This window comes from Rosa rugosa, chromosome 1 (genome assembly GCF_958449725.1).
Source record: "Rosa rugosa chromosome 1, drRosRugo1.1, whole genome shotgun sequence".
NCBI classification, from domain to species: Eukaryota; Viridiplantae; Streptophyta; class Magnoliopsida; order Rosales; family Rosaceae; genus Rosa; species Rosa rugosa.
This window is the reverse complement of record NC_084820.1, coordinates 60485952-60498135: the sequence shown is the minus strand read 5'-3', so window position 1 is coordinate 60498135 and position 12184 is coordinate 60485952. Positions and strand designations below refer to the sequence as shown.

General features: G+C 41.4%; 2 protein-coding genes across 2 annotated transcripts; both read right to left on the bottom strand.

Annotated features, from left to right (window-relative positions):
* Positions 1 to 5851: 5851 nt before the first annotated feature.
* On the bottom strand, positions 5852 to 6685 carry LOC133732000 (receptor-like protein 7). Its single transcript, XM_062159457.1, has one exon. It carries the CDS (start codon positions 6683 to 6685, stop codon positions 5852 to 5854), a length of 834 nt encoding a protein of 277 aa, XP_062015441.1.
* A 1-nt stretch (position 6686) lies between these two features.
* On the bottom strand, positions 6687 to 8610 carry LOC133731990 (receptor-like protein 53). Its single transcript, XM_062159449.1, has 3 exons — positions 8078 to 8610; positions 7878 to 7959; positions 6687 to 7793 (listed from the first exon to the last, which is right to left on the bottom strand). The coding sequence occupies exons 1-3, from the start codon at positions 8608 to 8610 to the stop codon at positions 6687 to 6689; spliced, it is 1722 nt and encodes a 573-aa protein (XP_062015433.1).
* Positions 8611 to 12184: the final 3574 nt, after the last annotated feature.

The window sequence follows — 12184 nt, the reverse complement described above, 5'->3', positions numbered from 1 at the left end:
GCATATGATTGTGGTTTTGATCTTTGTTCCTTGCGTTCCACCCTTGTATATGTGTTTTTACATTTTCTTTATTTTATTTATTTAATTTTTGATTTAATAATCCAAAACCCCCTTATTTGTGTTTACTTGTATATATCTTCTTTTCTTTGTTTTATTTTTGTAAATAATACTTTGTACTTTTTTTTAATTCTTTATTTGTTTTTACAATTTCAGGTGTACCCTCAATCCCTGGCTTGAACGATCCCTACTTATTCTATAATAACAACTACATTTTACAGGGTTAAATTGCGCGCTTGTCCTTAGCGTATCACCTACTGCAGGAAAACTAGCAGAAAAGAAAAAAAAAAAGAAAAAAAAAAGAGGAAAGGGGAAGGCAGCCCACGTGCGTGTGCGGCCCAGAAGAACTCGGCCCAGAAGCAGAAGAGAAGCCAACCAAGCCCAGAAGCCTCATCCACGTCAGCGTCCAGTCAGCGTCGCCACGTCAGCAGCAGCTCCGTCACGTCAGCAGATCGATACCACATCAGCATACTGGCGATAGGTCACCGCTAGCGACTTTTCCAGCCACTTTTTCCGGCCAAATTTTCCGGTGACCTATTTCGAGGTATTTTTTACTAAAAGTTCCTGTTTTTTTTTAGTTTTTATTCAATTTCTCTTCTTTTTCTCGGGGACTTGAAAACTCCCTTCTTCTACCCCCCCCTTTCTTCATCATAGGGGAGACCTAATTAAGCCGAACTATGGGGTTTCGTGCTCACTCCAAGCTTGGAGCTTGTTGAGATCTCTAAACTTAGAGTTTGTAGAGAATTTATGATCGACCACTTACGTCATTGTTTCGATCTAATCCAATACCTCTTGGAATTGAATTTCTTGGAAGCAATTACGCTAAGAAATTCCTAATTTCTTGGAAGCGATTAAGCTCAGGAATTTTATATGTTTTCGTGGTAGCTTTTTCGCTCCGAAACTAACCCTTTTTCTTGTTCTCTTTCAGGATGAGTAACCTGAACAAATTGGACTTTGCTCCATTGGGAACAACTGGCTCTGGATATCACAGGTGGGTGCGTGATGTCCGTCAGCATCTCAAGGCCGATGGAATCCTGGATATGATTCTTGAGCCTAGCCAGGACGTGCTAACTATTGAGCAAGCTCAAGCTTTGGAAGCAAATAGAGCAGCCTTAGAGGCAAATAAGGTGAAAGCCATCATCCTAATGACTCGTCATATGGATGATTCGCTCCATAACGAGTGTATGAATGAAGAAGACCCCAGAAGGCTCTGGGTCTCACTCGAAGAAAGATTTGGCAACGTCCGTGACTCCCTGCTTCCTGACCTAGAAGTGAGATGGCATAGCCTTCACTTCTGTGATTTCAAGTCAGTTTAATGGAATTCTGTGGTAAAGAGATCACAAATGTGATGTTGATTAAGAAGACTCTCTCTACCTTCCCCGTCTCTGCATTGATAGTTGCTAAGAACTATCGAATCGATGTTACTGCAGGACGGATCACAAGGTTTCATGAGCTCATTGGAGCTATGAATGTCGATGAAAAGCATGACAACATCCTTGTGAAAAATTATAATTCGAGATCCGTGGAAACAAAGCATATTCCGGAATCCAATAATAGTCACGCCCTTAAGAGAGGGCGCCAAGAGCGAAACTCTAATCTTAGGGATACTTCTGGACGTTCTGGTCCATATAATCGCTCTACTTGGAAAGGTAACCACCAAAATAGGCGAACACTGAACTGAAGAGGTCAACATGGAAAGAGAGAGGGAGGCAACGCCTCTGGCCATGTTGGTGGCGCCACCAACACTAAGAGCCATCTAAATGACGCTTTCAAAGCGCCTCAATCAATGGAGTCTGAGCAAAGAGATGTATGTTCTCGATATGGAGTATCCGGTCATTGGGCACACATTTGTAGAGCTCGTGAAGAAATTGTCACCGCCTACAAAGCATATTGTGAAGCAAGAGAAGCTCACTATGTGGAACAAGAAGATCAAGAAGATGATCTAGAGTGAAGGGTTGAAGACTACAAATCTGGCTGGGATCAATAGATCGCCAATTCTGTTTAAGTCTTTATTTTTCCAAGAGATGTAATAGGCAATTGTCATATACTTTATAGTAAATGTCATTGGTTTAGTTTTTCTTCACATAGGCTCATCCAAAATGAGTGTGATGTCTAGGAAGGTTTTGAGATAAGTGGTATTTAAGCGAGCTTTGCTCCACCGACATCTCTCTACTCACCTGGTCATATTTATTTTGGAGTTACCGAAAGAAGTCAAACGACTACATTTGTTTTGCATTAGCTAGCATTTGGATTAGATTCTCCTAATGGTTAAGAGACAATGATGTACTCCGTTGGCTTACGAATAAAATTTCGAGTTCTTTTCATTATGACTCCATTTTGATTCTGAGCATATTACTTTGTGACTACGATGGCTGGGCTATCAGTATTAATTCAAGGACATGGAATAGCCCAAGTTCCTAAATGGCATCTTGATTACTGTCACAGAAACTCTCTACGCTCCTAGGGCAAATTACACCTATGAATAGCCAACGGATTCCATGCGAAAACGCATGTAGAGAATGAAAATGAGTTCCTTTGCAATACCTCTAACGATTGCAACAAAGGCGCATCTTAGAGAAGTTTATGTGTCTCTCTAGTGGATTCTATGTCATTATCCAAGCTATTAAATCCAATAAAGTTATGAGAGAAGATCTCTTGGATTTAGACACATATTGGCTTTGTCACGACAAGATAAGTCATCCTAGTCATGATATGATGATCCGTCTACTAAAGACTTCACATGGACATTCTTTCTCTCGAGTGAAACGAAGCATGAATCAAAAGTTGATTCCCAGACTAAGTGTGACCGCCGCCGCTGCCTCTGGAGCCGTCGCAGTCCACCACCAACCTAGGGCTGGCACAGTCCCTATCCATGACGTCATGGATGGCGTCCATCATGGTGATGGCGCCCTAGGTGATGCTGCAATCACAAACTTTGCTTCAAATAGCGTTTCAGACACTCAGGCCCAACCAAAATCCTCATTGGTTGCTTCTAAAGCCTCTCGCTCGTTTTACAAAACCCGTTCCTTAGGGAAATTAGGACTGAGATCGTCCCATGCAAATGATATGAAAATACTCATTTTGTTCTTACATAGAATCCGTAGGGATTCTGTGGACTAGTTTAACCAACTTGCGGATGTTTAAATATCTCATGATGTTGGTTGACAAGCAAACACGCTGGTCACGTGTTGTGCCATTGTCCACTTGTAAATGCTGCTTATACTACACTCCTAGCACATACCATATAACAACGGGCCCACTCCCCGGATCATCCTATTAAGTCAATTGGACTTAACAATGCTAGAGAGTTTACATCGAAGACTTTCGATGGTTATTGCATTGGGACTGATGTTGGACATCATATTTCCATGAACACACCCAAATGGTCTCGCGGAAACGACTATGATGGTAGTCTGGACATTGGTAATGCGCACAAATCTCCTTATATCTGCTTGGGGTGATGATGCAATATCGCATGCAGCTATGCTAATTCGTCTACGACGTACTGCCACTCAATGTATCTCTGCGTTACAGTTAGTGACTGGGTTACGCATATTTGAGTGTGCCATTTATGTGCCAATTACGCCGCTACAGTGCACTATGATAGGTCCTTACAGACAAATGGGCAACTACATTGGATTTGAGATTCCAACAATCGTCCGCCACTTAATGCCCTTGCTAGGCGATCTCCTCACAGCTAGATTTACGGATGTCACTTTGATGAAACAGTCTTCCCGTCGTTAGGGAGAGATAAAAACACAGATGTTTAGCAGGAACGATAGGAATTGTCGTGGCCTGTCCCCACTAGGTCTCATCTCGATCCCTGTTAAAGTGACGAGATCACACATCTGCTGCAAATATGCCTACAAGGAATGACGTCCATACGAGAGGATGTAGCACCACCCTACATAGAGGTAGGCATGACGCCAACGCCAGAGTGCCACGCCAACGCCAAAGAGAGTGGCACTCTGGCGTTATAGGTCATGGCCCCAGCTAGGATGCATGGGAGGCCCGTGGGTTCGAAGGATACTTTGACACATTCCAATCCTTTGATCATCAAGACTCAAAATCCGTCTTATGAGAATCTTCTGGATTATGGTTATCGTTGGGGGATGCCTCAACGTCAAAACCTATTCCTGAGAATATAGAGCTCTATGAAAATTACACTAGTGTACATGAGATGTGGGATAGAAACTCCATCATAATTGATGATGTAGTTGCGCATTTCATTGTACATGAGTTTGTTGAGTCCGATGATATCGAACCACTCTCCGTTGATGAATGAATGCCAACGTAGAGAGATTTGGCCTAAATGGAAAGATGCGATCCAAGTTAAGTTGGATTCTCTAACGAAGAGTAAGGTTTTCGAGCCAGTGATGCCAACACCTCCTAACATAAAACCTATTGACTAATGGGTCTTCGTTAGAAAGTGTGATGAGAAAAAGAGATGGCAATCTCGCCTTATGGAGCAAGACTTCTCTCGAAAACGCCCTGGAATCGACTACGATGAGACACATTCTCTCGTAATGGATGTCATTGCACTCCACTACCCTATCAGTTTGGTAGTTTCCGAATAACTGAACATGTAGCTTATAAATGTGGTCACTACGTATCTCTATGGGGATCTAGATACAGAATGTACATGAGGGTTCATGGTGAACTTCATTTACCCAAGTCAAGTGGCTCTAGACCACGGAGTGCGTTTGCAATAAGATTGAAACGCTCACTAAAGTGACTACTTGATTGGGAAGGGATATGCCCGCGCGTTTCCAGAACAAGTTTCGGATTCTATCGTGGTTCATTGGAAGCCCTTAAATAGTTAAGGGAAACCTCTGAACACTTGAAATCCAAGTTTGAGATGAATGATCTTAGGAGAACATGATTATGTCTCGGTTTGGAACTTGAGCATCGTGTTGATAGATGCTTAGGAATTTTGACAGTCAAGCCTTCAAGCACCCCCATGATCGTCCGTAGTCTTGATCCTGAAAAGGATCTTCTTCGTCCAAAGGATGATGACGAAGATGTGCTAGAGGCAGAAGTGTCTTACTTAAGTACAATAGGCGCATTATTGTACTTACCCCAATGCACAAGACCGGACATCTCATATGTTCTGAACTTGTTAGCTAGATATAGCTGTTAATGTCTAAGGTTTAGCGGTAACTAAACCTTGGTTAACGCTGGTCCAATGGGCGGACCGCTACTTGTGATATTCTCAGAGCTTCTGATACCTGTCAAGTAAAATACAGCGGGCGTCAGAGGGAGACCGCGTTGGGCGGTCTTCTCTTCTCCGATGCCTAAGTTAGTCAATGTATTTATGTTGACAAAGTAACAGTAGGTAAGTAGTAAATGCGTAATTAATGAGGAGAGATGAGAGAACCTTTTATAGGTGAGGAGGGAGCTGATATTCTCCATGTTTTCGATGTGGGACTGATGTGCTTCAATTCCCAGCTTCTGGAGCTTCTGATGCTATCTTGGCGCGGCACGTCAGCGGTGATCTGAGGGTAAGCCGGGGCTCAGGCTGTAGTCTGCTTGGCGTAAGTCACTCCTTTGGCGGGAGTTGGTACCGATGGCGGTAGCATGAGCGTGGCTCATTATAGCTAATTATGCTTGCAAATGCCTATGTAAGTACAAGTCCCCCAAGTCCCCAGTCAAGGAGGGCAATCTTGGTTGGGGAGTTGCCTAGCGGTTCGAAGCGTTACTTCCGCTAGACTTGCAAAAGCATAATTAGCGTCAGTGCGTTGTCAACCATGGACTTACTGAGCAAACGCTTTATACTCTTTCGGGTGGGCCCCTGCTAGGCCCCCAAAGAAGAGGGGATGAGACCAGTAAGAGTGTTGTTGGAAAGGTTGAGCACATTAAGCCATCTTAGGTTCCCAATGATACCTGGAATCTCTCCTTCAAATCTGTTACTTGAGAGGTCTATGAGTCTCAAAAGATAAGGGGTCTTGAAATACTTCAATTCAACACCTTTTCCAAAGACTCTAATCGCGTAATCGTAGTAGAACGTGTCTCCATATACCCCACTGCTTAAGACCATGTATTGGATGTGTATCTCGTTTGCATCAACAGATTTCATGGCATTCCAGTTCTCTAAGTAGTCGGAGGGCAACAGACTTGAAAAATCATTGCTAGATAAATCAATGATGGACAGCTTAGGGAACTCATGGCTACTTGCAGGCTTTCCAATTATGCCATGAAATGCATTAGACCGCAAAATGAGAACTCTTAATTGTTGAAGCACTCCTAACCAAGAGGGGAAGGTATCACTGATCTGATTATTTCCCAAATTAAGAACCATCAACTGAGCACAATTGGCAATTGATCTTGGGAGCTTCCCTTGTAGCTGATTATAACTCAAGTCAATCGCTTCTAAGTCCAAACATCTGTTTGAACCTATTCGAGGAATATCCCCGTGAAAAGAATTGTTCTGCAGTTTCAATATCTCAAGATCGCTGAGATTCTCAAAACATTGGGGAATCATGCCGTTCAGGTTGTTGTTAGACAAATCAAGAACATTTAGGGTCCCCGTGTTGCAGAATGTTGCTGGAATTTTTCCTGCGTATTCATTGTTTGAAACAGAATAGACTTCCATTGACGGCCCTGGAATTGGCAATGATCCTCGTAACATGTTAGAGTCGAGCTCTAAAGACTTTAACCGAGGCCATGGAATGATGACTCGATTTTCTTGAAATCCAGTGAAGTGGTTGTGGGAGAGGTTGAGAAAACCTCAAAGTTTCACGAGCTGAATTACATATCCATTTTGGTATTTGGCCCTGAAGATTCTTATCAGCTAGATCTAGATCCACCAGTTTACTAGTACTGTATTTCAGAAATTCCGGAAACTCTGTTAAGTTGCATGAACCCAATCCTAGTACTTGAAGCTTTGGAGGAATAGCACTAAATCCTTTTTTCATCTGCACAGATAACTTGTTATGCGACAAAGAAAGTCCCCTCAACTTTTCGAGCTTGGAAAACTCATCGAATTCAACATACCCACTCAAGTTATTTGAGTCGAGGTATATATATTCGAGATTTCTAAGGTCGAATAGTGACCTGGGAATTGTTCCTTGCAGATTGTTGAATTGTACGTCTAACGAAGTTAAATGGGTCAACTGCCCAAGGCAAGATGGGATTTGACCAGTTATTTGATTTTGGTACAAGCGTAATTCTGAAAGCTGTTTCAGATTAGCCAAAAAACATGAGACTTCACCAGTTATTTGATTCTGGCGCAAGTGTAATATTGAAAGTTGTGTCAGATTAGCCAAAGAAGATGGGATTTCACCAATTTGATTTTCGCTCAAGTCTAATTCCACAAGTTGCGTCAGATTAGCCAAAAAACATGGGAAATCTCCCCTTAAGTTGGTATCAACAAGGGACAAATAGTTAAGTTTGGTCAGCTTTCCGACCCAAGACCAGGAATCAGTAACTTGGCCACTGAAATTTCCCTTGTTGGAAAAATAGGAAAGATCAAGGAAATTGAGGTGGGTAAGGTTGGAAAGTGAAGATGGAACATGAGGATAAAAGGTACATAATCCTATGTTCAACAAATTTAAGGCACGAAGGTCTCCGATTGAAGCAGGTAGATGACCAGAGAAATCGGTGTCGAAAAGATCCAGTATCTTCAAGGGACTGCTCTTGTTAAGCTCATCAGGAAAGTAACCGTTTAGATACTCGTTATTGGCCAAATCAAGTACTTGCAAGTTTGGTAGGTGGAAAATGCCTACTGGGAATTGGCCCTCTAAGTTACATACTCAAAGACGGAGAGATTTGAGAGAAGACACATTCACCAATGTATAAGGCAGTGTGGAGCCTATATCTACCCAACTAAGATGAAGTTGTTTTATGTTGGTCAAGTTCTGAACTAGGCTTCCGAAGTTGGACATTTTGAGATGAGACTCGTAACTATGACAGATCAAGGGCAGACAGCTTGGATAGATATGAAATTTCTGATGGAATTTGGCCAGAAAATGAAGATATTGAAAGGTTGAGATATGTTAGACTAGTAAGATCATGGCCTAACCTGGATGGTATTTGAGAGTAGCTGAAGTTGTTGTCAGAGAGGTCAAGCCTCTGCAACTGAACAAGTTGAAAAAGACTGCTGTTGGAGTTGATGGAACCATGAAGATAGCTGCTGGCGAGGTCAAGGCCAATAACATGGCCAGAGTCGTGGTTGCATTCAACACCATCCCATGAACAACAGTTACTCCTTTGAGGATCTCCTTCTAGCCTACCCCAATATGCAACTTTCGGATAAGCAAAAGGATCTTGGGAAGCAGACTTGTTTACCGTGAAACTAGCTTTGAATTGCAACAAGGCAGAGCGCTCATCATCGTGGCAAAGTGTCTGCGTTTGTACAAAAGAAAAACAGCATGCAGCATTAATGAGCAACAAGAGTGTAATATAACGCACAGAAAAGAAGCACCACAAGGATGATCCCATTTCTGTTCCCAAGAAAAATTCTGTGTTCTTTGTATATGTGTATGTAGGTTTGTGGGTTTCCCATAACAGAGAACTTAAGACTCTTTTATAGACAAAGAACAGAGCATCTACCATGAGGTGGGATGTTAAACTAGAAACCAAAGTCTACAGGAAATTTACAATGGCAAAGTCAGGTCGTTTTGTAATATATTTATATGATGATGGGCCTCACCTAATATGACAGAGTTGGAATGTAATTGGATTCTAGACCACTTTTACTTCTTGTTAATGTAGCGTCTTGGCATGGAGCTCTTTAACAAATGTGCATGGTGTCTTGGTGCTACTGCCCTTTTGTTTGGTTTCTTTTTCGAACTGCACGATCAGTTTTTATGTCGTTCTTGCGCTAGTTTCTGCTAGTTTGGTTGTTGGTTCTTTTGTTTATATATATTTCATTTACTAATTCATTCTTATTGTCAAGTCACTATTCATATAAGTGTTTTCTTTCAGTTAAAGAATGCAAGTTTTGTTTGCTTTATATTGGGTCCTTCTGTTATAATTCTCACCAACCTAAATAAAAACATTTGATTTGGTTTCTTTTATTTGACTTTTTTCTATAGGAAATTATTCATATAAACTGAAAAGAAGTTTGAGACGGACTATCATGACATCAGTCTAAAAAGAAGTTTGTGGTTCATGATATAATTCTATAAAGTAATCGCAGTATGATGCAGTGAAATTTTTACCTGGTTAGGACAGGTTCAATGACCACTATTTTTTTACACATTCTTATAACCATTAGATTTAAAGACTCTCAAGGGTGAGGATTAATGAAGGTTGGAATAAACTAATTACTATTCTTTTTTATTCATTTATTTTTCGGGCAGATTTCAACTCTCTGGTTCTTTTATACAGCTTAAAATACTGAAAAAGAAATAATTCCAATCATACGTCCTCTTCTTTTATGCAGATCGAATCGACGTTGAAGAGCTTCCCATGTTACGCCCCGTATCTGATTTACCCTTTTACTGTGTTTAAGTGAATTACTATATGTTTTACCATTCGCGGTTAGAGCTTTACCTTTTAAGGGGGGGGGGCTAGAAGTTGACTTTTTATTCGGGTTAAAATTTGAGAAAATTTTCTTCACGGAAGTTGTAGGCGACGTTAAACCGAGTCAGTGGACGTGTGGTACGTAAAAATTGGAGTTCGTGTGCGAAAGTTATGAGTGTATTAAGATAGTTACTGTTCATGGTAATAAATATATATATATGGAAAGTTACCACTGTAGGTTTCCATTTTCGGAAACCCACGGTAACTTTCTCTTTCCTCTCCCCCGATCTCTTCCTCCCTCATTTTCGCCGGTTTCTTCTTCCCCTCAATTCTCCGCCGTCCGGCCATCAACTGGTGGACAACCGGCCACCACAAGGTCGCCTCTTTCCCCTTTCCACGCTGGTGCCCTTGGATTTCAGCAATTTGGCCGGAAAACCCCGAATCGAAGCAAGGAAGTCCACGGGGGCAGTTTGAGCTTTCCGGCGATTTCGCCGTTTCCGGCCGTTTCCGACCATCAAATTGGGACAGTAGGGGTGCCTCAAGCCGGTGATCATTTCCCCTAAGGCCATTCACTTCAATTTACAGTGTGGAGGTCGAATCGACGATTGCAAATTCTAGGGTTCGGAGGTTTTTCTGGGTTTTCTTCACCGGCCAATTTCGAGTACTTTAAGGTAAAATTGGAATGTGTTGTAGTTGAAGAAATTGTTGGGTCTGTTGTGATGTTGCTGCTGCCAGAATTTGGTGGCCATCGGAGGTGGTGGTCGCCGGCGCGTGGGCCCCACGCGCGGCCACTGTGGGTGGCGCGTAGAGCTGCGTTTTAATTACTGTTTTGGCTCCATAAATCCTATAATGATTGTAAAATTTTATACATGAAGTTTGGTGGAAATTGGAGGAATTACGAATTGAGTATAAATTGTTGATTATCGATTTACGTGAATTCAATCGCCGAATTTCTTTCGAATTCACTTTAGAATTTATATATCGATGAATGAATATTATTGGAGAATTACGGATGGATTCGATGTGAATTGAGAAGTTGGATTTTGAAGGGGGACGTTTTGAATTTCAATTTCTAATTATCGTAAAGTTAATTTCCGTCCTATAAATATATTTTTATAAGTGCTATTCATACAGGACGAGAGGAGTCTCCATACGAGGAAAATACCGAGCGACGTCAGGATTGACCACATACTGTGAGTGGACCTTTATTTTTAAGAAACGATGCATGCATTTACTTTATCTAATTAATGCTTTATCAATTAACATGACGTTTATCGAGCATATGATATTAATTTCGGATTATCATATTTTTATTTGGTGAATGCTTCTAGCATGATTTCGAGTTATTATTTTCTATGCTCGATTTGGATAACATGGTTATTGGTTGTTTTTCAATAATACAATTTCCGAGGTGTTTTCCGGAATGATTTATATTCTCTTTCGTTGATTCTGAGATTTCTGAAAGAATTTTCGAATTGGGTTTTCGATAGAGTTATATTTCTTAATTATTTATCGACTTTCGGTTTTGGCATTGAGAATGCCTTGATGATGATTTTGGATTTGGTTTTATTTCAACTTACGGAGATTATGTTTTATTATTATTTCTCTCCTAATTATTTTGAACTTGAGATTATCTTGGCGTGTGGGACACGCCGTTGATTTATCTTGGCGTGTGGGACACATCGTTGGAAATGCACTTGCGAGAGTTGGGGAAGTCTTATGTATTTATGGATTTATGTGGTTATTGGATTGCCCTTTTGCCATACTTTGGGTGACTATTATCATTGCTAGCATTGATCTTCCGCCTTTGTGGCGAGGTGATGGGATCACCGAAGCCCGTCCGCCTTTGTGGCGCTGGTTACTGTCTTTGTGACAGTAATGCTGAAGCCCAATATCCTAGTCGCTACACATAGTGGCGTGTGGGTATATAACGGGAGTATATGGGAGCACTTTAGCCTGGGAGGCTATCACCCGAGCCTGAGTGGCTTATTCGTATGGCTATCATCTTCCCCTACTCATTATATTATTTCTGGGCTAGCGGGGTCTAGTCCGATTCTTTTAACCAGCGGGGCTGGTCTTATTTTCTTGAGTAACGGAGTTTCAATCCTTTTTACTTGATGGTTGTGACTAGCGGGGCTAGTCGGTTTTCTTGGGTTGAATTAATAGTTGTTTTGTTTCTTTAACTTTTGCATGCATCGGGTTTTTAAAGGAAATAAATGTGGGAAAGTATAAACTCTATTTCTTTCGTTTTACAAACATTTATTTTTGTCCACTCACGCTAACGTTTTTAAATACTTTCCCCCTGGGCCCTTTGGTTTCAAATGCCCAGATTACAGTATTGCTGCTCGGCGTCTTGGAGTGAGCCATAGTGACCGCATCCGCTTCCGTCATCACATCCCGTAGGTTACCTGTTTAACCTACTGCACTATGTTAATTTATGTTCCTAGAATTGCTCTGATTACTATGGGAATTGTGACCCAAACTTGTAGTAAATATTATTTTGGGGCTTTTGACCTATCTTGGACAAATTGTTGTATCTGGATATTGGAGTTGTTAGACTTTAATTATTGGGAAAGTTTTGTGTTTGCTTTTCGTTTATGAGATAGATTGGATTTTGGGAGCAGGGTGGCTCCAGGAGTTTGTGATTGGTCTATTAGAAGTG

Excerpts from the sequence above, each read along its gene's own strand:
- LOC133732000 (XM_062159457.1), bottom strand. The coding sequence starts at position 6,685 with ATGTTACGAGGATCATTGCCAATTCCAGGGCCGTCAATGGAAGTCTAT.
- LOC133731990 (XM_062159449.1), bottom strand. The coding sequence starts at position 8,610 with ATGGTAGATGCTCTGTTCTTTGTCTATAAAAGAGTCTTAAGTTCTCTG. Across the intron at positions 7,960-8,077 it reads TACTCTCAAATACCATCCAG|TTACGAGTCTCATCTCAAAA; the intron begins GTTAGGCCATGA and ends GATCTGTCATAG. Across the intron at positions 7,794-7,877 it reads AACAACTTCATCTTAGTTGG|GGCCAATTCCCAGTAGGCAT; the intron begins GTAGATATAGGC and ends TGTAACTTAGAG.